Here is a 26,721-nt window from a genome sequence, read left to right as displayed (position 1 = left end):
AATTATATTTGTACGTATTATTTAAATTTGCATTAACTATAATATACAATTGGTTTACAATTCGTATATAAATTTTGAAAATTATAAATGAATCTCTTGAAAAGGACTGATGCAAATATAATATTGAATTATTAGTTTTTAATACAATAATAGAAAAAAGTTATTGCTCAGGACTATCTTTACTTTGTAATTTAAATTATATATTTCAAAACATTTAATTTTATGATAAATTTAAAACAAAAGTATAACACTTTATTATTCTCTATATTGCTTTTTAGTTTTTATTTATTTCATCAGTGCATGATAAAATCAACGTTAGCAACTTGAGATAATAGAATAAAACAAGTATATGTTTACTTTTTCGAAACTTCTCATTACACAGAACTATGAATAATATTCAATTCTCCGTCAAAGTAGACATTATAAAAAAATAAAACTCATTAATTATTAAGCACAATAAATAATAATAATATAATAACAAAAAATAAAATATTGTTTATAAAAGGGTAGTCAGTTAATTTTGTTCGCTATTTATTTTAACTTTTAAGCGTACTCTTTGCTATTACAATGCATATGCATATGCACTTTCACATCTAGTAATATTTAATGTTAACATATAAATAAGAAATAATAATTATATTATAGTAATAAGAAAAATAGTAATAGTTATTTTCTTTGTATATGTTAAATGTATATATTATATAAATATATATTATACATATATATAAAAATAGACACAACCGGCTTTTCATCAAGTTCCAACATTAGTTATTTGCTTTAAAACAGAACATACAACCTAATGATTATTATTTTTAATTGACAAATGGTAATTTCTGTATCTAAAGAAAATTGTTATTTGTTATTTAGATTGAAGAAAGGTATAGTTATTAAAAAAACAAAAAAAAAATAAACAAAAACAGAACAGTGTTTTCAATGAAATAAAAAAAACATCATCAATTCTAAATAACTAAATTATAATAATAATAATAATAAAAAAAAAAAAAAAAGAATGGTGGACGGAAACACTTTCAGGTTGAAATAATATTAATATATTTTATGGTTCTATTATAACCCCAACTAGTTATCAATGCGTTTAACGAAGATGGAAAAATATGAGAGTGTTTGTGGCGGTCATAGATGGATAAACTTAAGATGATGAAATTCAAGGTGAATATGCCGCTCACTTGTTTAATAATTGCACACTAGAAAAATTTGATTATTTTGAAGATAAAATAATAATTTAATAACATTAATAACCTACATAAAAATAACTTGAGCTCGGACTAAATTTAAATAAATTTTGTTAAAAATTGGCACTTTTCACAACCTTAAAAAAGCTACTTATATGCTAAAGGGGGGGGGGAGGGAACAATTAAAGTTAGTATATACAGTAAGTGGCTAATTCTAAGGTCAAAGGGTGCTACATGTGTCCGAAAAGTTTAGCTTTGTTCAGCTGGAGTGTATGGAAATGTAGGAGGTGGGTACAAAACCTTCTTCCACATTGGGAGGTTGCCGCCTCACTCGAGTCCAGCCGTCCCCTTGATCTTGTTCGATAATGAGTAACTGCTCTCCATCAAACATTGGTATCGATCCCTCACTCGTAGCTAAAATAAGTAGAACACGTTTAATAATACATTCATAATTATATATGCAAAATGTAGATAAATAACTAACAAGAAGAGACCTATAAAGTTAATAAGGTTCTTGTAAAAAGACCTTTGTAATAAAGTCATAAGCTCAATGTGGCAGTAGCCGTTATACCTTCGAATGCGTAGAGAGCAGTACAGGTACCCAGTGGCGGTAAATCGTGAAGATCATAATAAGGTGGATCTTCGTTGCTCATCAAAGAGTGCCGAGACGCACCCAAACTAACAGTTTCACCCGAATAACGACTAAATCAACAAGTTGTAATTAATTTTAATATTATTTAGTAAAATAATTTGCAAAAAAAACTCCAGGTTGACTCACTTATTTAATCCTACGGCCGGCGTGGAAACACTAGAATCCGATGCCGAACGACTCAGCGACTCGTCTTCTCCCAAGGGTGCCTTTCCGTCCGGTATAGACACATTCAATCTACTAAAAGTAGAACGGCTTGCATTAGAATAATTATTGTTTTAGTAAAAACAATTATAATTATTTTTAAAGTATATTACTTATGATTATTAGAAAGGTTATTGGTGCTACCGTTTCCAATTCCGTTTTGTTCTGTCGATTCGCATTTACGGCTGCCCGCCGGACTGCCACCGTTACACTCGACTTCTTGGAGTAACGCTTGATACTTGGCCATGTCCGCGTTTAATTTATCGATTCGCTGAGAACACTCGCTCAGTTGTCCTTCGGTAGACATAGGGTCTCCGAGAGCCGGGTTCGATTCGTAAACCCCTTTCATTTTCATCAAGCCATCTCTAAACAAGTAAATGTACATACATTTTATACATATTATCAAAAAATATATTATCATAATTTTTTACAACAAGTGGTGCATACTTGGCCGCTATTTCTTGATGTAACTTGGCTTGTATTTCGTCCAGTCTTTGAAGAATTTTTTTTCGACGTTGATTCGGGGGAAGTTCACTATAGTCGTCCTTATCACCAGAAGATGAAAGGTTGTTCTATAATTATATATGAATACATTAATAATAGTCAAATAGTTATAATAAAAAAAAATGTGTGTACATAATTATGTAATCAGCAAAATTTTTGTGTGTGGTGATTATCAGTAACTCTTTATATTATGTTAGTGATGCAACAAAAGAATAATTGCAAACAAATATATATATATATACATTATATACACATGTATTCTTCCAAGCATAACAATTTCCCAGAATTAAGCTTTTACACCAAATAAAATAGTTTTTAGTCCAAAAGTTATTTATAAAAAATAGGGCCTTTTATTATACTTATTTAGTGCCCAAAACAATAATATGTACATTATACAGCGATGAAATGCTTTTAGCCCAAATCGATAAATTTATAATAGTTTAATTTAAAATTAATAATTTCTTTGAACATAGAACAGTACTTATAATAATAATAAATACTAATAAAATCAATAACCATAATAATATGTTATTTAGTTATGTTTGTAATATTTTTTTATTGACCTATGTCCTATTTCAAGCGTTTTAAAAAATTAATACCACAGGCTTATCACATGGGTTAATTACATTTGTTAAGTGTTAACTTATTATATATTATTTTGTACACAATACAAATACAAACACTTACAACGGTATAACAACCGATTTCGGCATCTGTTTTAAAAATAATGTCAAAAACCGGTCATTAAATTAATATTAATTAAACCCAAAACAAAAACTTTTCGATTTTTTATTTGAACATGTTATTTTTGAAAGTCAACTATTAAAAATAAAAAAGTTCACACACAAACACACACATTACTTGAATTACAATTTGAATAAAAAAAATGTATATACCTTAACTGAGCTGCATACGTCCATAAGCTTCCGTGTGCATGTAAAATATATGCAAAGCGTGATTAAAGCGTAGTTAGTTGTATAATACACATAAATATAAATAAAATATAATAAATAACATATTTTGACACTCCATAAAGTATATTCATCATATACTACGATTGTGTTTTTTAGTCCCAAAATGTCGTTGTGAAATATTGACAAGACGGTTTTGTGAAAAAAAAGTTGAAAAATATATTTATTTTTTTCATTTCTGGTTTCACGAGTACATACTTGTAAAAAAAAAAATAAGATCAAACGACGAATAAAACGAAGTTTATAACTGATTAATAAAGTCGCCATTAACGTGATAACCATACAATATGTATTATTTCTAGTGCAAGTATCGTGTAGAAAAAAAAAACAAATAAAAAATATGCAACAATTTCGGAAAGCCAAGTACAACACAGAGAAATAGGGATTTACAATTGAATCGGTCATTTCAAAAACGACACTAGCCACAAAAAACTTCATAACTCCAGAAATTCAACTTATTTTGCGTTTACACCTATTTGACAATTTATTTATAGGATTTGTGATGTTCATAATCCACAGTTTTCAATAGTCTAACTTTGACTATGATTCATTAAATTCAGATAAGACATTTTTGACTTGCGTTGTTTTTGCAGAGAATAGCAATTAGGTCAAGAAATAGAATAAAATAAATAAACACTGGAATGTTATTAAATTATTGCACAAATTGGTAAAATTTTTTTTAAATAAAATGAAATATTTCTGACAAATGTCACGAATTTGAAAAATGTAATTTTTACACAGAATACGTAACTACGTATATGATTATAAAATTTGACAAAAATTCATTTTTGAAAAACCAGTGACTCATGTCGTTTTTGAAATGACCTATTCATCTATCAGTGTACTTACAGAAACGCGTTGAGATATATCAAGAAGTGTATTTAGATTTCGTATTTTTTATATATATTTTTTTGAACATAGAGTAAAAAAAAAAAAACGTGTTAGAATATTATTATTGACCACAGCCCATTTTTTTTTTTTTTTATTGAAAGTGATTAATATATACATATATATTCAATTAGTTCAATCCATACCTTGTTGGAGCTAAATATGGCAAACAGGCCCACGCGTTTTTTCAGTTTGCCCGCCGACATGGTGCCCTTGACGGTCATCGAATCCGCCCTGTGGGCGCCAATGCCCGGCGACAGCATCGTGTGCCCACCCGAAATGACAAGTGGAGTGGATTCGCCACCGCGGCTCAGATCGTCGAACGGGAAATCTCCGGGTGGTTCAAACCCAGATTTATACCTTTCTATCACCAGAACTGTGTCCTGTAAAAATGAGCGTTGAATCGTTAAAATCGTTTGAAACTTGTAAAGATTTTTTGATTATGTTTATAAATATTAATATATCTTAACAGCTAGGTTCTAATTTCCGACAGCGGAGTCACGGTGTGGTGCCATTGTAAAGAGGGGGGTTTTTATTTGGGAGGAGGGTGGGGGGGGGAAACAAGCTATAAATAAAATTTTAATTATTGACCGTATGCACCGGATATTTACTTGTTTTTCGTTGATGTGAGAGGCCGCGTTGATGATTCCGTCTAAACACTTGTTTATAATTGGGAAAACATTGCGTTCCACGTCTGCCGAATGTGCCATAAAATGTCGAACATTGCGGATCCGTTTTTCGTCGAGTTCTTGCAGCTGCCTGAACACTTCGGGCATTAGCGCTTTGTAATGTTGACTCTGCAATTGTTATAAGTAATTAATAATCGACAATTCCCTTAAATAGCACAGGATTTTTGTCGCTATATAATAATAAACCAGTACGCCGAAGGCTCCGGGCTCTTTTTACCAGGTGGCTATAACGAGGACAATGGCACGGACAATAATATGAAAAATGTCCGCCCACATATTATTATTGTACAACTAAGACTTCTTCTTGTTATGTTTTTTTTTCCATTTGTTTTAATTTTGACGGACTTCCTACTCGTTTCGCAGTTAGACCCCCCCTTCCCCGCCAATACGGTTTTATTTATTTCTCTCTTTAAGATTACTCCCGCCCTTATATTCCCTGGAGACCGAAGGGAATACCGACTCGTATTACTCTTGTACTCTGCTGTGTTCGCCACCAACAGTATAAACTACCCCGGCATCAAGTTTTTGTTGTGGTCTACCCTATGTTTGAGTTTTGCGCTGTGTATGTTTTTTTTCCTATAGCAACGATAGTGTATACAACGACAGCTTATGTGTGTGGGAGTGTACGTGTGCGGTAAACACGATAGGTATCAGGCATGGGAAATTCAAAAACAGACCCTTGGATCCTACTATTTTTAATTATTAAAAATTTTCAAATTTATAAATAGACAAAGTTTTGTTTTTTATACAAAAATGTACGCATATTATTTATGTTTCTTTTAACCTCGAGCCTAAAGTAGATAATGCGAAGGCCATAGAACGTGGGGCTAGTAGGTATGTAGGACAGCAGTCGAGTTTTTTGCTTGCACTGTGTTCCAGCCTAAAAGGTTCACATCACACTGGGTCTATGAATAACAATAAAACTAACTTGAAGCTCGTTCGTCTTCTGCAGTTGGTTGGCGTACTCGTTTTTAGACTCCTCGCAGTGTTGATTTTTTATCGCCATGTTCATTCTTTGTTTTTCGACCTCGGCCCGAGAAAGGTTCAGGTCGGCGTCGGCTCTCTGAAAATTGTCTAAAGCTCTTTCGGCCTCTTTGAACGCTTTTTCGTAGTTCTTCCGCGACCTCTCCAACGACGCCACTTGATTGTTGATCATGGCCACATACTTGGCGCTGTCCTGGAGCAGCTACAGGAGACAATGCAAAGAAGCGGGGAAGAAAAATTAATGTATAGACCGTCTTTTGTGTTTAGTATATACAGTATACGTTGTATACGATACGCGTTATTATTATACGATATTGATACGATTTTAACACGGTTGTGGAAATGCGGGCGTACCTTTTTTCTTTCTTCCTTGATGTCCTTGGCCAGATAATTTATCTCTCGGATCACGTCGGATTGGAGATTTTCGGCGATCACCTCGTGCTGTCCCGCCAAATCGTTCACTTCGCACAACATCGCCTTGAATGCTTTACACGTGCTGTACCTGTTGAATAGAAGAAAAACGCGATGTCAAATTTCAAGCACAAAAAAAAAAAAATGAAAATAAAACCAAAACAATTGAGTTACTGGACGTACGTCGAAGGAGGAGAGGGAACAATAGGTAATCAATGACAGTCAAAAATAATATGACCTTATATTATTATTATTGTTTCGATACAGCAGATATGTGTACAAAATAAAATAATAAAAAGCTACCGCTGATGCTGCTACTTTCGATAATCTTGGGCCGGTGACCGACGCACAGCTGTTATAAATATAAAATTATATTCTAAATTTGTTCGCCGCGGAGAGAGTTGTTGTTGCACTGATACTGTAATTTTTTTTTGGCTTTAAGTAAACAAAACCGGCCGTGTGAAACCCAGAGAAAAGCGACAGTGCTCTGAAACACCTGTAATCCATCGGGGCTTTCATTATTCGCCTTGCATAGAAAACGTGAGAAAACATCCGAACGCATAATATTGTGCAACCGAATGCACGCATATACGATGCACTAATACTGTACACGCGATATATTACAATAATATTATATTTCAATAACGATGACATGACGAAAAAAAAATAAAAAACATCTACTTAGTAAAACCATTGAACACATTCCGGAATAAGAAACAATTGCCGTTCGTCGATATTAACAGGTAAATAAATACGGAAACGAAATTAAGGCGAGAGGTTAGGTCGGACGCGGTTGTACACCAAAGACCCTTGTAGTTGTGAGCCATAACCTATTTTCTTTTGAAAAAATTGTTTACTCTAAACACAATATCTTACTGCCTTCGAGCGGGCTTCTGTAAATAAATAATGATTCTCCTTAAACATTAATAATACACTTTACTAACACCCTCGTCGTGCCAGTAAGGGAACGACTTCGAATCACGTTTGCTCAGTGTGTACATATACACACACACACTCAGTGCAAGAGGAAAGGAGCCGCCCTCTCCCTTTGGCACGTTTATATCGATTACCGGAATCCACAGTTACGTCATCGGTATGACTCATTTCGCCGGAGCTTTTGACCGTGAAAAACTGCAGAAAATTATAGATTCCCCTACATATTTAGGCCCTTGCACTCGAAGTGGGACGCGATGACTAAGAGACCCAGGAGTGACGGTATATGTGTAAGAAAAAGCATTCGAGAAAATCTTTTCAAGTTATTATAAATATAAAAAAAAAAGAAAGAAAAAACTCAAATAATAAGTACAATTAGGTATGTATCTACGATGCATAGCTGAAAAGGTATTGTTTTTATAATGAGGCGATTTTAATTTTTCAATTTTGTGTCTGAAACCACGATATCTCTTGAACTGCTGAACCGATTTGTGAACGTAGTCTGAAGAAGAGAAATTATACCTGAAAGAGACTTTATTGGGTCAAAAATTTTAAAAGTTCATCTTTAAATTCGAGAAATATCAACATACTTTTCGAAGCGGCTAAAAAGATCAGGCCGAGATGGATGAGATGGATGTGACTAGAGGTTAGACATAAATGTGAATGTTTGGGAATTACGCCAAAAGTAGGAAAATGGTACACAATCTTGAAAGATCAAGGAAGTGGACGTGATAAATAAAGACATGGAAATGTATGTTTTACAATTTTTCCAACCACACCTTCCCCAATATAGTTTTTAAAACCAAAAATGACAAAATACGTTGGATTTCAAATTCACTTTAACAAAATCTCAAAATTGCTCTCAAGCATTGCTTACAAAGGGTTGTAATACCAGAGATTTATTCGTTTAAAATAACAAAAAAACAAAGGGTCAGCATTTTTAATAACAACGAACGTTCTTTAATAACTAATCATAAAGATAAATGCTGACTCCCATAAATGTTCATTAAGAGTTAATCAATTATGTAAAGAATTATACTCTTTATAACTCTATTTTTTTTCCAAAATAATAATTGTTCATTATTGTATTATGGCCAATAAAATATAATACGGCATAGATTATATGTTTTGATGCGTAATTCAATTAGTTGCGTTGCAATATTTTTACATAAATTGATTTTGTGTTGTTGTATAATAATTAAATCGATAATCCCGAAACCTTTAGTTTAGATTTTTGTTGACAGAATTAATGTTTTTTCATCTAAATTTTCAAAAAATTACACTATTAGGATTCCACGTGAAATCAAAACTAGAGGTAGTCTAAAATATTCTTACAATGCAACATGGTTTACTTTTTTAATACATTCCAATATTCTAGACAACTTTTAAAAAACTCAAAGGTAACGTACACAAAATTGGGTCTGAAATCGACGAGAAACCGATAACGCATTAGTTCATTGAGAAAAAGGGGACCAAATATATCGATTTTGTTCAAAGCAGATTAATTTTTATAAGTGATCTATTTTACTAAAAAAAATAAATAATGCCTTTATATTTTACTGTAAAACTGAAAACGTACCATTTCCCATGTATAAGTTTTTAAAATTGGAATTTTATTACATTTAAAAACGTATATTAATATTAAGTATTTAATACCCTATGCTATATCATATTAATTATAGAGTATTTTTCTAAATGCATTCATTACAGCCGCGTAGTAAAGTCAGTAGACCAGAGATTCGGGGTCAAGAACGTCATAGGAATTAACTGGACACACACACTCGAATGTATGTTTTGAATATAAAATAATATACAACAACACTGTAGCGATTGGTTTTCAAATGATAGCGTTAGTTGATACAACCGTTATCGATACGGTTCGGAATTACCAATGCCAATAATACTTCTATGGAAATCTACCTAAACAGTCAGCTGTACGAACCGACTGTGTCTGATAAGCCGGCTAGTTTTTTTAAAATTTTTTCATTAATCTGACCGTTTAATTGAATCAACGAGTGTACAAAGGTACTCTCAAAGTCGATAGTGTATACACGCCCTCCCTCCATCCATTATACGCAAAATATCAACTCTGTTTATTTTCTATTTAACTAAAACGTGAACCGATCCAAACAACAAAACAACAGATGATTATGGTTTTCGATAATATCAGTAACTTAATATCAATTTTTATACTTTCTATGGTGTACAACACAAAAGTAAAACCAACATTGAAAAAAACAAATTGTGTTACTATAAATGTTGCAATTTATGGTCATTAAATGCCATTGAAAAATGAACAGTATGCTGTCATTTGCAAGTTAAAAGTATACATTTTATCAAACGCTATTTTTGTTTACTTTACCATAAAATAAAAATTGCCAATTTGACACAAAAATGTTGCACCTTTCATAAATAAACGATTGAAATAGTAAAATGATTAAAGAAAGTTAGTGATTATGACTAAATGAGCAGAGCGAAAGAAGGGCGTTGACCATTATAAATGAAACCTATGAAAATATAAATATAGTTTCATAGATTTACTGTGTACATAATAATATCATGTTGGACAGGTTACTTAAGCAAATTAAACCGTTAGTTGACATTAACAGGATTCTTATTGAATAAATTTAAGTGAACCTCATTAATAATAATAACATAAATAAATAAAATATAGCGCATATACAAAGTAGAAGGAACATGTGTTTCAAAATGTACCAGTGTAAAAATGTTATCAAAATGTATTATTAAAAAAAAAATCGTTTAAAAATAAATTAAGAAATGTCCGTAAAACAAAATTTAACTTTGTTAATTGAACCAAGAACCAAAATAAATCAATTTTTAAAAATATATTTTGCTAAATCAGAATCTGGCCTCAGATATCGTATACAACTGATTTTTGTTATTTTTACATAAATTGAGAAATGTAATAAAACTCATTTCAAATGGGTTTTGCTTATTCTATTTTCTTTAATGAACTCAGAAATAATTTATTATAATTGTTTTGCTTTTTTTTTTTGTAAACGAAACAAAACTAGAACATTTCAATTTTTTTTTATATAAGTTGCTTGCGACTTTGTAAGTAATTAAAAAAATAAATTGACGCACCAGAGAAAATCTCGGACCAGATTAGGTTTCCGTGAACTAATCCTATAAAAAAAAATATAAATATAAGATATAAAATAAAATATATTTTGGCGTCAAATATTGTTGGTAAAATATTTAAAAAATATTATAAAGATATCGACTTAATTGATAATATTGTACAACAAAATGTCGCCATTTATTTATATGCAAAAACAAAATTGAAAAGAGCACAGGGAAATCATGTAAAATCATATAATATGACCAAAAGACCAATAAATATTATTGAAATTATTAAACGTTTAGTCGGTGGCAAAAATTTATACTTTTTTCCAATCAAATCATAGAAAATTACATGAGACAGTAGTAGTCTGTTCCCATTAAATTTGCCCGACCTAAATTAAAAAAAAAACTAACGTTTAAAATGTGAATGAAAGAAGTTATAATAATAACGTTATAACAGCTATCATGTTTTATAAGCTATATTTGTATTATTCTATTTAAACAGATCCCAAGATGAATAGTAGGTTGCTTGCTTTCAATTGAAAGCAGTACACACACGAGCACAAGTCGACGTTTAGTTAAATTGAGTGATCGTCACCGTCGTCGTATGTTGAATATGACATTTAAAGAGTATATTGAACTTGCTTTGGGCAACGACGATAGCCATATTAAATACCGTATTATGAATGAGTCAGGACTCCCAGTAGTGATATTAAACCAGTATTTCCGACTTCTAGTCTAACACACATACATAATATTATCGTTTACTTGTTTCAAATTTTATATCACATGACCTGCATCTAGTTTTTTTAATCACTTAAACAAAAAAGTGTTTTAATTATATCAAATTAAATATAGAAACAAAAAAGTATGTTGGCGTAGTACACGCTGCAATAAAAAAAAATGGGATAAAAATTTAAAAAGAAAAACACCTATTCAAATTGTAATTAATTGCAATATTAACATAATAGGTTTCAGTTCACACAACTTCTATTATTACATTCCGATCTCGAATCATAATGGATAAATCACAACAATCAAATATGGTTAAAAATTTCCTAACGGTAGAGCAATTTGTCGACTTTTCTAACTACAAAACAATTCTTGTATTTTGATGTTTTAGCGAGCGAATTTATGCAAAATTCAAGCTTAATTGAGAATTAATTACTAAAATATTTTTTTTACAAAAGTTATATTGATTTGAAATCATAGGCGCAAATCACCCAAAAATTTTGTGAGGGAATGACATTAAATTACAAATACCAAACACGAATTGTATAAAAAAAAATCATTTTAAGAAAATGCTAATACAAAATATTCCAAACATATTATATGTACATCTATAGGAATATCAAGATTATAATGTAATTAATAGGCCCTAATTTAAACGATAAATACTCAAATTTTAAAAATACAATTTAAACATCCGCTCTCTGACCTCGACAAAAATAACGGTATTATTTTTATTTTGAAAACAACCACAACATAATTTTATAGTAAACTATTTTTCGGTTGTTTGAAATATCAAATTCTTAGTAAGAAATAAATAAATAAACACTTGCAATTCCTTAAACTTTTTTTTTCTTATACAAATACATTTAACAGGTTTTAGTCAAACCTATCACTCTACGTCGGAAACCGGCTCCTATAAAATATTAATTCTTCTTATTGAAAAATGTTTGTCTTTAAAAAACTGATGGGAAAATAAATTAATCCCGATGATACGCATTTAAAAAAAGTGTACCTAATTAGGAAACTACCATACTATTGATAGCATTTTAAATTAAACAAAGATTAGTCTTATAAATAATAACCAGAAGTTGTTTGAATTAATTGAAACAAACCGTATCTTTAAATTTAAACTTTAGTTAGCAAACATCATGTCTTTTTTGAAGACACGATGTCCTTTGAACCGCTGGGCTTTAAACTTTATTTATAAACAACATATAAATATGAGACACATAATATTATAAGCCAGGCATTTTCACAAATCCAACATCAGTTTTATTTGCTGCAAAAAAACTAGACTATACGGAATAAAAACCATATGATTTGTGTTCTTTTTTTTTTAGAAAAGATTCGATGGCGAAAACCAATTTAGTCACATTTTCGTCTAGTTTGTTGTTCGAAGAACCATGTTTATAACTATTTAAGTTATCGAACCGCCAAACGTCATTTACGTTCAACAAATTATAGTGCAATAACATATTTCTTTCCACTATTAGATCATTTCATTTGCTATTCATTATATATTACTCATAGCGTTTTGAAAGCAATTAACGTCATAATAATAACTCAACAATTTACCATTTAAATACAGCCAATATTCGCTTCTTTCTAATAAGCTATATGTAACAGCTTATTTAAAATGTACATATTAATTATTGTAATAAAACTAAATATAGTAGTAATAAGCGCTGAGTATACTCACTGGTATTCTTCTTCGTCTTTTTTTTTCGGTTGATAATTTTTGACCAATCGCCTGTAAAAGAAAAACACGCTGTTAATAATTTACATAATTAACAATCTATCGATTTTCAACAGTATGGACTATCGTTAACTTGTATACATTAACGATTGCACCGCACCGCAGCGCCGCGTAGGATAATATATATTGTATAATAAACCGAATTTTTTTGCTTTACTCATACACACACAAGAGGTTCAATGACAGCGTCTGTCAATAAAATACAGCCTGCTAATACAATGTCATGCCCAATGACCGAGAAAATCTAGAAATTGGATATGGAAGAAGAACTCTGATGGGGGAAAAATTTTCGCGTGTCCGTTATAGTATATAACGAGCAGTATATTGTTATACACACACACACACTTTTTTTCCAACGAAGATTCACCATCGACAATACGTACAATACCTGCACACAAAACGCACACCTTAAGCCGCAAGACACGATGGAATGTCACATGCACAGGCGGAGTTATAAAAAAAAAATTGAAATAAACCGTAGCTGCATTATTATGTTACAAAATCAGTTTGATAATAGTATTACAAAAAAGAAAAAATGCAGGGGGAGAAATACATTTTAACAACCGACAAAATAATTAACATGATACTATAGCAGGCAGTTTTTTAAAAACCTTTTTCCTGTCCACGCGGATGCCCAGTAAAGAAAAAATGTTAGACCCCTTCCGCACACATCTTTAAACCAATTACCTGCATAATATCGATGATACATCATACACAGGTAGTTTTTTTAGAAAAATCTAGTTTTTAATAAAAATAAATGATACCTATTAGACTTCTATGTTTCGACGACTTAGTTAATTATTAAAAAATGTTAAAAGTGTACATACTTTTTGACCATAATCTGTTAACCGCGCATAATATGATAAAGAATGGAAAGGTTTTTTTTAAGTATATAAAATAGTCCATATTTAAATTGCTGGGAAGCGTAAAAATGTGTTAGTACTGTTAGCACTTGTAAATGAAAAACTTTGTGTGTGTATATATATATATATATATATTTATGCAAGTCATTGAAATCAGAAGCCGAAGATTTAAATGTTTTATGATAAGCCTATTAAGTATAAATGTAATTATAGAGCATTGTATATTTTTAAAAGTAGTTACTGTAAAATGATAAAAATAAATCGCTTATGACTCATCGACATAATATATAAATTAGTTATCATTTATGATTAGTCACAAAACCCTTAAGTGAAGTGATGAAAACTAAAAAAATGACCAACGAGAGACTATCAATAGCAATATTTCGATCATAAATGATTTAATTGTCAATGATACCTACTGCAGCCTGAACTTGTTTTATAATTTATCATTGATTTTTGGAGAAGATTTAGAAAAGAATTCTCAGTGAACATTACCTTTAAAAACACATTGGAAATACAATTATTATTTTGTGCTGCTGTAAAATTTTAATACGAATCACTTGTTACTAAGATAACGGCAATAATAAGCGTTTATCACACTAGTAATGTATCCGGAAAAATGTAGAATAACACGTTAGTTACCAAGATATCAGTTCGAAGATTTGTAAACCACTCGAACTAGGACTGCCGGCACTAATGAAAGATAATGTGTTAAGAGAGATTGGCCGTTTTATTAGCAAACCGTAAATGTATAAGTACATTACTGATTGGGTAAGGTACAAAAGTGCAATTGTAAAATTAACAGGCTTTATTGACCGACTGCTAAATCAACTTATACACGTCTAACATTCTAGTCTAGCCAGCGGGAAATGCGCAAATGTACAGACCCCGAACGTGCTAAGAGCTCATCAGTTATATATAGCATATACTATATTATATGTATGTTAAGCGTTCTTCTTTCCATTTGGCAAATTAAATTTTTAACACGAACATCACTTCTTATGGTTATCAAAATATGCTTGGTATATCCGACCTAAATAACGTGACGTTATGCACAGAGCTCTACTACTGAGGACACGAAGAAATTATATAACATAATTTATATTATTATGTGTACATATATACACCACGAACGACAAGTAATATTAGTTACACGTCCAATGAATATGGGAAATATATAATACAACAATACCTAACGTCGTATTTATGGTAATGGCCAATGTGTGAATAATAATTCTTGGCGAGTGAGTCATTTTTTTTATAGGCCCTTTTGAGCACAATTTTTTCCTCCGCGCGGTTACACACGTGCAATATGTTTTCAACGAAATTGTTATTTTAAACGCGGTCTTGTAATCAACTTGTATAAATACGTGAAAAAGATGACACACGCTTTGAAGTGTTATGTGATTTGTGTGTATGATTCGTATTAGTATACTGTTCTGTTTGTAGGACACATATAAACGAATCTGACCGAATTCCAGCGAATACATCAATATTATCATAATATTTATTTAATAGGATCCTATCCTTACATTTTTAAGCAGTGATCAAGTTGGTATTAATTGAAGAACAGTGTTGTTTTAGTTGGGACACCGATCAAGACTATTTATCATAGGCAATATTTTACAAAAATTTAAACATATCAGGTTTAGGGTAAGTGTTAATCAAACCAAGACGAGCTATTCAACAAATAAAGGGTGATTTTGTAGACCCTCCTGTGATCCAAGCACGCTTACCAAGTCATATTGCAGTGGATAAAGTAGTCAAAATGCGAATTGGTTGAATTGGATGTATTTCTTTAAATTTCAAACATCGCGGTACGACGCGACTGCCGTTATGACAGATAAAGAATAAAGATTATTCATTGCGTTGACAGTACAGTAACGTTGTTTTACTGAGACGAGGACAAAACGATGACGACAGATATTATGAAAAAAACCGACTATATCCTTTCTCTGGGTAGTTACTGTTATTCATAACTCGTGTAACGATCCGGCCAGAGCAGAAAAGTACATTTTTCAAAGTCGTTTAAGCAAATATTTATAAATAAATACATCTTTAGAATGGTTAAAGTATTATGGTTAATAACAGTAACGACCTTACCTTCAACGGAGTTATGTGCCTATTGTTTCTAACCATTTCAGCAGACGATCAGACTGCATTTACTTTGTTGCGAAACGCCAGTTACTATTTTTTCAAATTAGAAATTATAGTAATTGTAACACACATTTTTGAAACTATTTTTATTTTACCAGAAATTTTATAGAATTTAGAGTTCGTTAAAAAATACTCCTCCCCTCACTCTTTTGTGATAGGGCAAGTTTCCCCCTATTCGCTACGCGTTTCTACTTAATATAATGTTGGAGGTGCTCGGTAATACTAAAAATAGACAGATTAATACACAACATATACCTAAACACTGTATAAGATCAAGAAACATCATAGGAATGTTTTCTCAAGTGCGTAGCTAATTTCTGCTACGTCACGCGTGAGCTAAATGGCAATGAGCAAAGCCACTTTAGAAAAGGCCTCGAGGAGTTAACAAAAAAGTTATTCCACGAAAACAACTAAACCGTGTTATGGTTAGAAAAAAAAATATATTACCAACTACATTTAAAAAAAAAATACCTATTTTAATCCCAAAAATACGGGCGTTATTAAACTTACAAAAAAAAAACTACCAGAGAACGATTTCAAAATACATTTTACTCGGGATTCCAGAGTAATAACAAAATGTATAATTCTCCAATACAACTTATGAGTGCGGTTGGTCAGTTGGATGTTTTTTTAAAGTCAGCCCACGGAATGCCTAGCGACGACGACGAATAACAGGCGACGTAGCAGCGGTTAGGTTAGGTAGCAGCGGTCAAGTGCATAACCCGTGTAAATAATAATTCCCTTGTACCATATTGGTACGAGATAGAAAAAACTAGTAGGGACGAAGCCGTTGTTGTTCATCCGTATTTTTTTCATAAAAAAGTAGGTATTTAAAATTGAATTTACATTGATAAAAAAGAGTTGGGCAATAAGAAAAAAAACAAGGACATTTGCTTCAGTTTACCTATTTGAATACCGTTATGTGAATGTTATTGCAATCAAATATCAGCGCATAATTTATTTATAAAATAAATACCAATACTTTTAAAATAATTAGTTATTTGAAATACATTTTTTTACCGTATCAAATGAATTTTATTATTATTTTAAAATATATTATATTACTTAAAAACTATTTTCATAAGTTTTTATTTAATAATATCAAAGATTAAAGTTTAAAGTTTACCAACGCTAATGCAACAACCGCCAACACTATTTTATCTGCATTTCTGGATTTCAACAATTTAATCTATGATCATATTTTATTCGAATAGTTCAAACAATTTGTTATTTAAATATATTATATTAAATAAATATTTATTTTACTTTATTATTTGAACTTTTATTTAAATAATTGTGTACTGGTTAAATTCAATATTATAAAGTTATTTAAATAAAGGCCAGGTTAAATTGAAACGTCCTGTCACGTGCTATATCCTCCCCGTTTTAAAACAATAATTACCCGTTAAAAACTTCCTTTATCACATAATCTCAGTATCTCTATCGTTGATAATGAATATAAAAATCAAAAAGCTATTCATGATTATCGGTGTTTAGAGTTTATCCTAGTACTCTTCTTTTTTTAGTTAAAAAAAAAATAATTAAAATAAAACTAATTATAGGAATTTAAGATTTCATTCAATACCGAAGAGGGTCTCAACTACCACCTATATCTTTCCCTTCAAATAATTTAACATAGCCATGACCTATCCATATCGTCATCAGTTATGGTATCAGTTCTCGTCTTACCTGAGCTTTCCGGCGTACTCCATTTCGATGAGACACCTGTCCCGGATGAAGTGGCCATACCGCTCAAGGAAATCGATGCCTTTCTGAGTGTGAAACGATAAATTATCGTACTGGTCCTGTAACACAAATAAAAATACCGTTATTAGACATGGTACGTAAATAAATATCCAAGATCAAGGCCAATGCGACGAGAATGCGCATTGAATACAAATCTTTATTCCTAATAATAACAATAAAAAAATAACGCTAATAGCCTGTTAAAAACGTTTGTTTTAACTTGGCTGCCTGTCAAATGAGACAAAAAAATAGTTCTGTTAACAAATGAAAGACTATTCTGGATTTTTTTTCAATTATTTCGACCTCGAGGCGGCCGCAGAATGGCGAGGATCCTACTGTGGACAAACACATTCCAGAGAGGTGAATGCCAAAGCCAGGAAGTGAAAATGGGAATTAAAGATTGATGAAAGCATTTCGGCATATATTATTTCCGTTCCAGAAACGATGATTTTTTTTCATTACATTAATTATTATCAAACGACCGAAACCGAGTGATTATAATTAAAATATTATAAATATTATTAGTATTGTACAAGACACGGTGGATTGCTTTATAGCCGTTGCTATGGGATTTACGCTTTCACCCAAAAAGTATAAAAAGAGGGGGTCTTAGAAGAAACCCATTGTCAGAATAACCCATCCTAACGCGGAAGAAACATCATACCGCAATGATAAAAATAATCAAATGAATAACTAATAATTTATAATAGTTACTCGGTCGAATATAACTTTCTCGATGTTCGCCACGTCGATCGGAAATCACACACACAATAGGTATTTTTTGATAACTATAGGTGAGAGCATTTCTCCACTTTGTGTAGAGCATAAATCGATTTACTTCTTAAGTAATTAAATATAAATTATCGTCGACTTAAACTGCAACAAAAAGACTGATTGCATTGTCATACAAACGTTAAAAAAAATCACATCGACGCTTAGAGATTTATTGGAAAACATTACAAGGCTTTGCACCCTACTTTTTTTTCTAGGGTTTTGGGTTTTTAAATTATGTTTATTGGGGTTTCCAAACTGGTGGTTGAAATATTCAGGTTACAAGTACCAGAAAAAAATTCTGATTTTACAGTTATTAACCGGTTTTTACTTTTTTTTTTATTTTTACATCTACACGTTACTAAGTATTTCATATCATACAGGATTTTGACGACGAGTTATTTATTATGGTTAGAGTTATATGTAATTATACCGATTAGGGTTTTGTTCGTTTTTAAAATTTTTTTGGGTTTTGATTAACCAAAATTTAGGTTCATATTAGTAACGGTTATATTATGAAAATGGACATAGGGACACCTGCCGAGGGCAACTGCTACACACCAACCAGGTTAGTTTTCAGGTTTTTGCCTCTTTTTATAATTCCGGTTATATTTTGAAAGATTCTTGTTTTATTAGGGGTTCGGGTTAATTTGGACGCAAAGACGAATAATAATAATAATAATAATATTGTAACTGTTGTTACTACTCTTGCAACGTACACAACCGCATGCAGGTTAATTATATTGAATTGTATTTATCATAACTTTGTATAAAATAAAAAATAAGCGAGCTACCTAATATTCATAAGTTGCTAGGGACGACATAACATAATTCTCAATACTAGAGGACATACATACGATTTTTTACAATAATAATAATACTAATAATAAAGATATTAATAAATAATAGTTATGCAAAAAAAAAAATATATTATAATTATTTTAGTGTAAGTGTGGTCATCACTCATCAATGGCGTATTTATAGCTCCCTCCCCGGGGTATGGGGGATGGATCCCATTTGGCCTACTTTGAATTGTTAGAAAACAGATATACTTAAAAGTAATATTTTATTAAGAAATACGGAAAACATAACTACAAAAAAAATGTCAAGGTGTGGAGACCCCCCCCCCCTCATAAATACGCCACTGGAGGTTATACCATCCACTAAGTCACTAAACATGGAAATTTGAAATATATTTATAGTGAACATGTGAGTATAATTGTTATAAATAAATAAGTAAACAATAATCATTTAAACATTTATATAGAATATAAGAGGAAATTAATAATGTTACGTGCCCTTCAGGACTAAAAGGCATATCTTTCGCAGTTCTTCAACTGCTGGCCACTCGTTTTAAAGAATGAGACTTTATACTGAGACAGTGTACCGATGTTGATTTTAAATACTTAATTATTTGTAATCAACATATTTAACCGAGTACATTAATATGTTGGTTTGTCAGAAAAATAATGGAAGGAGTAACCGATAAATACGTTTAAAAGCACAACAATTAATAACGGATGACCTAAAGGTTTTTATTTTTACATACACATATACAATCGTTTGTACGAGACAAAGTAAAAGTAACGAATGCCGTTGACCTTATGTGAGATGTTTCTATGGCTATAACCGCGCCAAGAGTGGTTTTAAGCTATGAGAATGTCAAAGTATATAATAATAATAATACTAATAATAATTAATTACAAACGCTACCACTGTTTGTTACAATAAAAACGCATCGGTACTTCCGACTTTCTATGATAGATACATCCGACTGTGTATCCAAGTCTCTTATCAAATAAAATTGTCCTGACATAAAATACATAAATATTTCGCATTGTCTGTCGTGTACTCGTAGTTATGTAACTACTTAAGCAAAACCAGTTAGGTTAAAGTACACAATAAAAAACATAATCCCATAATATTTTCCACGTAGAAAACGCGTTTTGATACAAATGATAAGACTGAGATCCGAGATGGAGCATGCACTTGGAATCTTAACACTGTCGCATCCTTCCTACAACCTAGTTCTAACGAATTTTGTCACACGACGATAACGCCATGTTGTCGTGGTCTGGCACCGACCTACATGGCTAACGAATAAACAATTTTAAGCCAGATGCTCACACTGTTTAGCTTATACTATCACCGATAAGTGTTTTTTTTAAATATATCCATCGCCTGTCATAATAAAATTTACACTTAAAAATCGCGTTAGGTCATTTAAAAGAAGGGCAACGATATGTTATTGATTATTATTATGGATTTAAGTTCACTAGTAGCTGTAACCCAATTTTATTTATCAAAGTTTCAACTTATAGTAGTTGTTTAACAATATTTTGAACTTCAAATAAAAACAAATTGAATACCTCATATTTCACAAGTTTTTTTCAACGTTTTTCAAAGTTTAGGCGAGATGACAAATGGAGTAGGTAGGTATGACAATAGAATTTTTATCTACATTCCACCCACTAAACACTAAACCACTTACCCTTGCTTAAGAATGTAATTAACTTAAAACTAATTATTCATAACTGGTTACCGACATAAATATTGATGACATTGGAAAATATTGATTAACATCACTTTTGTCAGTCTTCAAAAAAAAAAAACCTAACAGACTAATTAATTTGTCTTTGAGTTTTTCATTGCCGAGTCCGAAACATCAGCAACAAATCAAAGACATTCGAAGATTACAAAGTTAATAAAATTTAAATCCATGAAAGCTTTAACACATTCATACCAGCCGAATTGTTATCCTAAATCAAGTGTTCAGTCGTATTTCAATTTTGTTTTTGTTTTAACAATAGCTCTGTATGCAAGTAACATAGTGATTAAACCAAACACTACCTAGATTTAAAAATAAAATATTGATGCGATGACTGGAGATGAGCGGCAAAAATAACCAAGAGTATGAACTGGAATCTTAAGAGATTTGAGTGCAGGAAAGGAAAAGAAAGAACGAATTCAAGTTCGCATAGCCTCATTAGCTCACTATTAATTAGCGTTCAACATGTATAAAAAAAACTTTTATTTGATTTTTAGGTATATGTCATTAAATCTGTGATAGATAACTAATTGTAATCGACGCTCTTGGAATGGTTTCATAGGTTTGTCTAAATTAGCTTCGCTGCCGTTAAGAATTAGACGAAAATAACTTCAAAGTAGCACTTTTGAATCTTTAAGGGGTTAAATGAATCCGAGACCGTGATATATTTATAACGAAATCTACACACGTGTGATACACGACGATCGTTTCGAGATAAAGCGAGGACAACCAGTCCTTGCTAAAAATACAATGCAACAACTACTATAGTCTGGAAGAGGAAATATTATTAAGTACGTGGTACAGAGACCCCGGATTCTGCGTGCAAAGTAAAAAAAAATACACAGGTACCTAATACAACGAGAACGTGTCCGGCGGATGGCATACAAATGAGCGTTCTGAAGCTACATATGCAGTTATTGCAGAGGACAGGGCAAAGAAAAAATGAATAAAATACAAATTTCCACTCGCCTCGGGTACACCACATCACGGTCGTTGATACATGGGTCTTTGGGGGTAGTAGAAGACGGGCGGTGCCGATATAGTCGCAATTAATTCAGACAGGATTCGTACGGGAATAACCTGTTGTTCTACTTTCTCCCGGCAGGCGCAGACGAACTAATAACATGTAACTACCGACTATACACATACAAACATCGTGTTCTTCGTCCAACTCGAACACTCCAAATGTTTTTACGATTTTTAGAGAGAAAAAAAACCACACATCATTTTTATTGACCCGGCAAATTTTCAATACAAAACTGACGGGGTTCTGTTACTGATGGATATAAAAATAAACACAAAACTGTCCGCGAGTTTCCCTTCGTAGACCTCGTGGCCTACTATCATTTTTGTTAACCTGTGTAATTATTAACTTTTGAATTGAGATAAAGCGATTCCTTCCTTAACTGGCCGCGGCGGAAATTTTTTATTTAAAAAAAAAATATATATATTATATATAAATAAAAACTCTACACACAAAAAAAAAAAAAACGCACGCTTGGCACAGGAAACGGGAAGCTAGGCCCACGTGAAAAAGATCATTGTCCATCGACCACAAAACGACAGAGGTTCACGTGTCGGATGACAGCCGTTCGCGTTGAGAAATTGATAATGAGAGAATAATATTTCAAAACAAAATACCGAGAACCTCCGGTGTGTATACTATATTACTATCAAAATGCAATTTCAAACTGCCCACTAATGCACAGCACTCGGCGCTCAAGTGTGGACGAGCATAGCGAAATGCAACAATTCATTGAACATACACTAATCTGACGAACAATCATAGATGCCCAATAGTAATGATTACTTATTACATTATTTATTAGAGACAAATAGTAAAAAAAAAAAAAAGGTAAACGTCAAAAAATGTAAATTAATCAAAAATGTATGAAGTATCATAAATAATAAAATTTAAACATTAGAGCCCTTACCAGGAATATAAATGTAATGTACCTATAGGAAACCCATTTTTTCCATAATAAACATTTGATTAATGTGCGCATTAATAAAGCTAAAATCACACAGTTTCCTTTAGCACTTATACATACATTTTTTTTTTCAAATACCGCCAAAGATTCTAATAATTCGCACATTTAAATGAGCATTCTGTGAGAAAGATTCCTCAAACAAATTGGAACGTAGTATATGCATTTTTTTTTGTGATCACGATGACTCAAAAACTACACGACCTATTGTATCCAAATATTTCACATCGATTATAAACATATACAAGTAGTTCTCGATCAAAGGATTTTAAAACAAAGAGACGATAAGTTTTTGAGATATTCTGGTCACTACAAAAACTAGTTCACCCGAAAGAAGACTTTTGAGAAAAACTAGTTAGGTTAGGTTTACTTGTACTTGAGTACACAGGTACTCGATAGCAGTTTTTTACCCATTGACGATCACAACATTGTCAATTTTTTTTGGAATTACATGGGATTTGTAGGGAATAATATACACAGAGGTGTATCATACTAAAATAAAATTGAAAAATCAATTATTTTAAATTCTTTAAATTAAACTTTTTAAATATTTAAATTATGCCCTTTACAAACGAAAGCTTATAAAAGTATGTAGATACTAACTATTTAAAATAGATTATTTTAGTTAAGTAAATAGTAGTTCCAAACAATAAGGATATTGAATATTCTATACATTATTAAGAAACTTCCTTTTTGAAGAACTGCAGTTAAATGAGCCACACAAGTTCAATATTTGTACAGAACTGTAGCAACAGTTGTAGGTGTGCAGTATATTATATAGTTTTTTAAAAAAATTAAAGCAACATAAAACAAATAAGTAAAATATCACACTTTGCTTGTCATTAAAGTCATGGTTTCTATACGTAATTACGAGTAAATATTCATTAACTAGTTAATTGTTCACACGGAGCATAGAAACGTTAGAATGTTGATATGAACATAAGATTTAAAATGTAAAAATACTATTCGTAGATTTTATGTATTATTTTAAGATAAAATAAACACCTTACTTGAAAATTATAGTAACTATTACATTTTTTTAGATAAAACGTTTAAAAAATATACAAATATAATAAACTATTAAAAAGATTATTTATTTTATATTATTAAATACAATTATATAATGTCTAATACAATAAGATATTACATTAATACCTAATTGTTAAAAAAAAATTAAGTTTTTCATAATATAATTAAAAATATAAGTTTTATTATTGTTTTTTAAGTTACACTTATTAAAATGTCCAAATTTTTGCAATTTGTAAAAAAATGTAATGTGCATTTAATGCCATATCATTCTGTAACCAAAATCTGAGTTCATTATCATTCTCGACTTAAAACCATTGTACAATATATTAAACTACATTTTAAAATTGTAATAATGTTAATTTTAAATAGATATATACCTATTTAAAGAAAGTGACATGTATAGATACTCGACCATCTGGGTACTAATAAGATACCAAACCAAACCATTCAAGGTTACAATTTTGCATGCGTTTGATTTAATTTAAAATTTTTGTTTAAAAATAAATTAGGTTGACAAGAACTTAGAACTTATTCAATTTGCTTTGCATGAAGATCACTAAAAATATATATTTACGTATTTTATTCTAAAAAAAAGTGAGAAAAATCACTAATTAAAATGTTGACTCATAATTGATTAAATCAATATTGTGCATTAGGAAGGAGGAAAATATATTTTCTATCTACGACCATGACATGTTCCAAAACATAATTTATAAAGTGTTGGTTATCTGATAGCAAGAATCGGCTATCTAATCTTTATTTGATTAACAATATTATCTGAAAATAATATAATCCTTTTAACAATTTTAAACAGACAACATATTATAAATGGTATAATGTCTTATTTACATATTAACTTACATAGGTAAATATTTTAATTCAAATATTTTAAATAGAGCTGTTGTAATTAACAATTCAGAATAACAAGAATTTAATACTTTTGTTTAATGCATTATATAAATCCAATTTAAAATTATGTAAATTGTATTATTAAGATATTATACGCAAAGGCCTTTATTTGAATTACGTTATTATTTTAATTAATAATTTAGTTTCATTAATACTGATCTCTGTGAGTGAATACTTATCTCACTAATGCAGTGAAAATGTGGTTTTGTAATGTGAGAAAGAGAAAATGTTGATTATACAAAATAATCATGAATGACAACTACTTATTATTTTTTACATAAACCTTTAATGATTATAATTAGATTATACTATTCAGTAAGTATGTAGTATAATAATATAAGAAATTTAGAAAATAGAACAAAATATGTGTGTTAGAAGTTAGAACAAAGTACTATGCACTAATAAGATACATTAAGTGCCATTATCGTATTCTGTGTAACTAATTTACATTTAGCTAAACAATAAATGATAAAGTGGCCAACAGCTAAAATCATCGTTTGGACGCAGAGTACATTACAAAGATTTAAAAATTAAACTTGTCTCAATAAGATTAATGTGTAAATATTTGACAATATCTAATTTATCTCTAATTGTGTCAACAAATTTAAAATAGTACGAAAAAACATGAGTATACCAATTTCAAAGTGATAATAAAATATAGTATCTACCTACCTACGCAAATAATGTAAGATCAATACTTGACTTTGGACGTTTGTCAAACTGTATAACTTTTAATCAAGCGACAAAAACATAATCAATAGAGTCCCTAAAGGCTAAAAGGGCATTGTGATGCTTAATATGTAATATTGTTATTATTTGTAGAACATACGAGTGATAACATTGTGTTGTAGGAATCGAAATCAACACAGTAAAGTAGGTCCGTTTGTTAATAAAAAAAACTTTTAAGTGGGTAATATATTATAATTTATAAAATAGAATTATTACGTAACACACATGCGACTCTATTTTACTGTTGAAGGTTTATTTTTATATATATTTTTTGTTAAAACGGAATACCGAATAGAGTTTTAGGTAACTATAAAAACAATACTAACCCATAATTCCGTTCCCCAGCTCATTTTCCGCTGTTTTTCCACATTAAACCAAACAGGTGTACATGAATCTGACTAGCGGCGTTATCAGCCTACTGGATTAGTAGAATTTGCACACGACCGACCTACGTGCTAATTTCTAGCTCACTACCGCCGTTCGGATATTTTTTTTTCTTCAAATAACACGATTAACACTCGGATGTAATATTATTGTAATAAACACACCAGAAGAACGCGCACGAAAAGCGAATTCGCCACACGATAAACTACCTTCGAAACTCACCGAGTACCTCTAATTATTATTAATATTATTGTTATTACCTACTAGCACTAGGTATATATTTGAATAATACGATTAAGCAAATAGGTACGCCAGTAAATCAAACAACTGTGCGAAACGGGTGCGACGTACAAACTGATAAAAACAAAAAAAAAAAAACTCACCACAACGTCAATGAGCGCAACGATCCAAGTGGCGACCGGTTTGTTCCATGAAATTTTCATTGTTCCATGATTGGCGGTAGTTGGCCATCTGTTTAAAATACCTCAAAACGCGGGCTACTGAACAAATTGCACAATACAACAAAACTAGCCTATTTTTTTTTTAAACCAACTAAAATAAATCTATACTTTTGGATTTTTTTGCGGTACATCCGAATTTGA

The 26,721-nt window shown here is 30.9% G+C and overlaps 1 protein-coding gene across 3 annotated transcripts; it reads right to left on the bottom strand.

Annotated features, from left to right (window-relative positions):
• Positions 1–451: 451 nt before the first annotated feature.
• LOC126843150 (formin-binding protein 1-like) lies at positions 452–26,460 on the bottom strand. Of its 3 annotated transcripts, none has more exons than XM_050580508.1 (13): positions 26,062–26,460; positions 17,705–17,820; positions 12,939–12,989; positions 6,434–6,581; positions 6,024–6,281; positions 5,018–5,203; positions 4,553–4,789; positions 3,444–3,470; positions 2,491–2,615; positions 2,157–2,408; positions 1,969–2,076; positions 1,762–1,892; positions 452–1,604 (listed from the first exon to the last, which is right to left on the bottom strand). In XM_050580508.1, the coding sequence occupies exons 1-13, from the start codon at positions 26,083–26,085 to the stop codon at positions 1,450–1,452; spliced, it is 1,818 nt and encodes a 605-aa protein (XP_050436465.1). In that variant the 5' UTR covers positions 26,086–26,460; the 3' UTR covers positions 452–1,449. The 3 variants fall into 3 exon arrangements, with proteins under 3 accessions (XP_050436465.1, XP_050436464.1, XP_050436467.1); XM_050580507.1 differs by having other exon boundaries at positions 456–1,604; positions 1,969–2,079; XM_050580510.1 differs by lacking the exon at positions 3,444–3,470 and having other exon boundaries at positions 460–1,604; positions 1,969–2,079.
• Positions 26,461–26,721: the final 261 nt, after the last annotated feature.

The sequence above is a fragment of the Adelges cooleyi genome, unplaced genomic scaffold (genome assembly GCF_023614345.1).
Source record: "Adelges cooleyi isolate 19-005CV unplaced genomic scaffold, UGA_ACOO_1.1 ACOO_flye_CR_arks_rails_tigmint_CR_PRNA_574, whole genome shotgun sequence".
In the NCBI taxonomy this organism is placed as follows: Eukaryota; Metazoa; Arthropoda; class Insecta; order Hemiptera; family Adelgidae; genus Adelges; species Adelges cooleyi.
The sequence above is the reverse complement of the archived record's forward strand: the minus strand, read 5'-3'. Positions and strand labels throughout refer to the sequence as shown.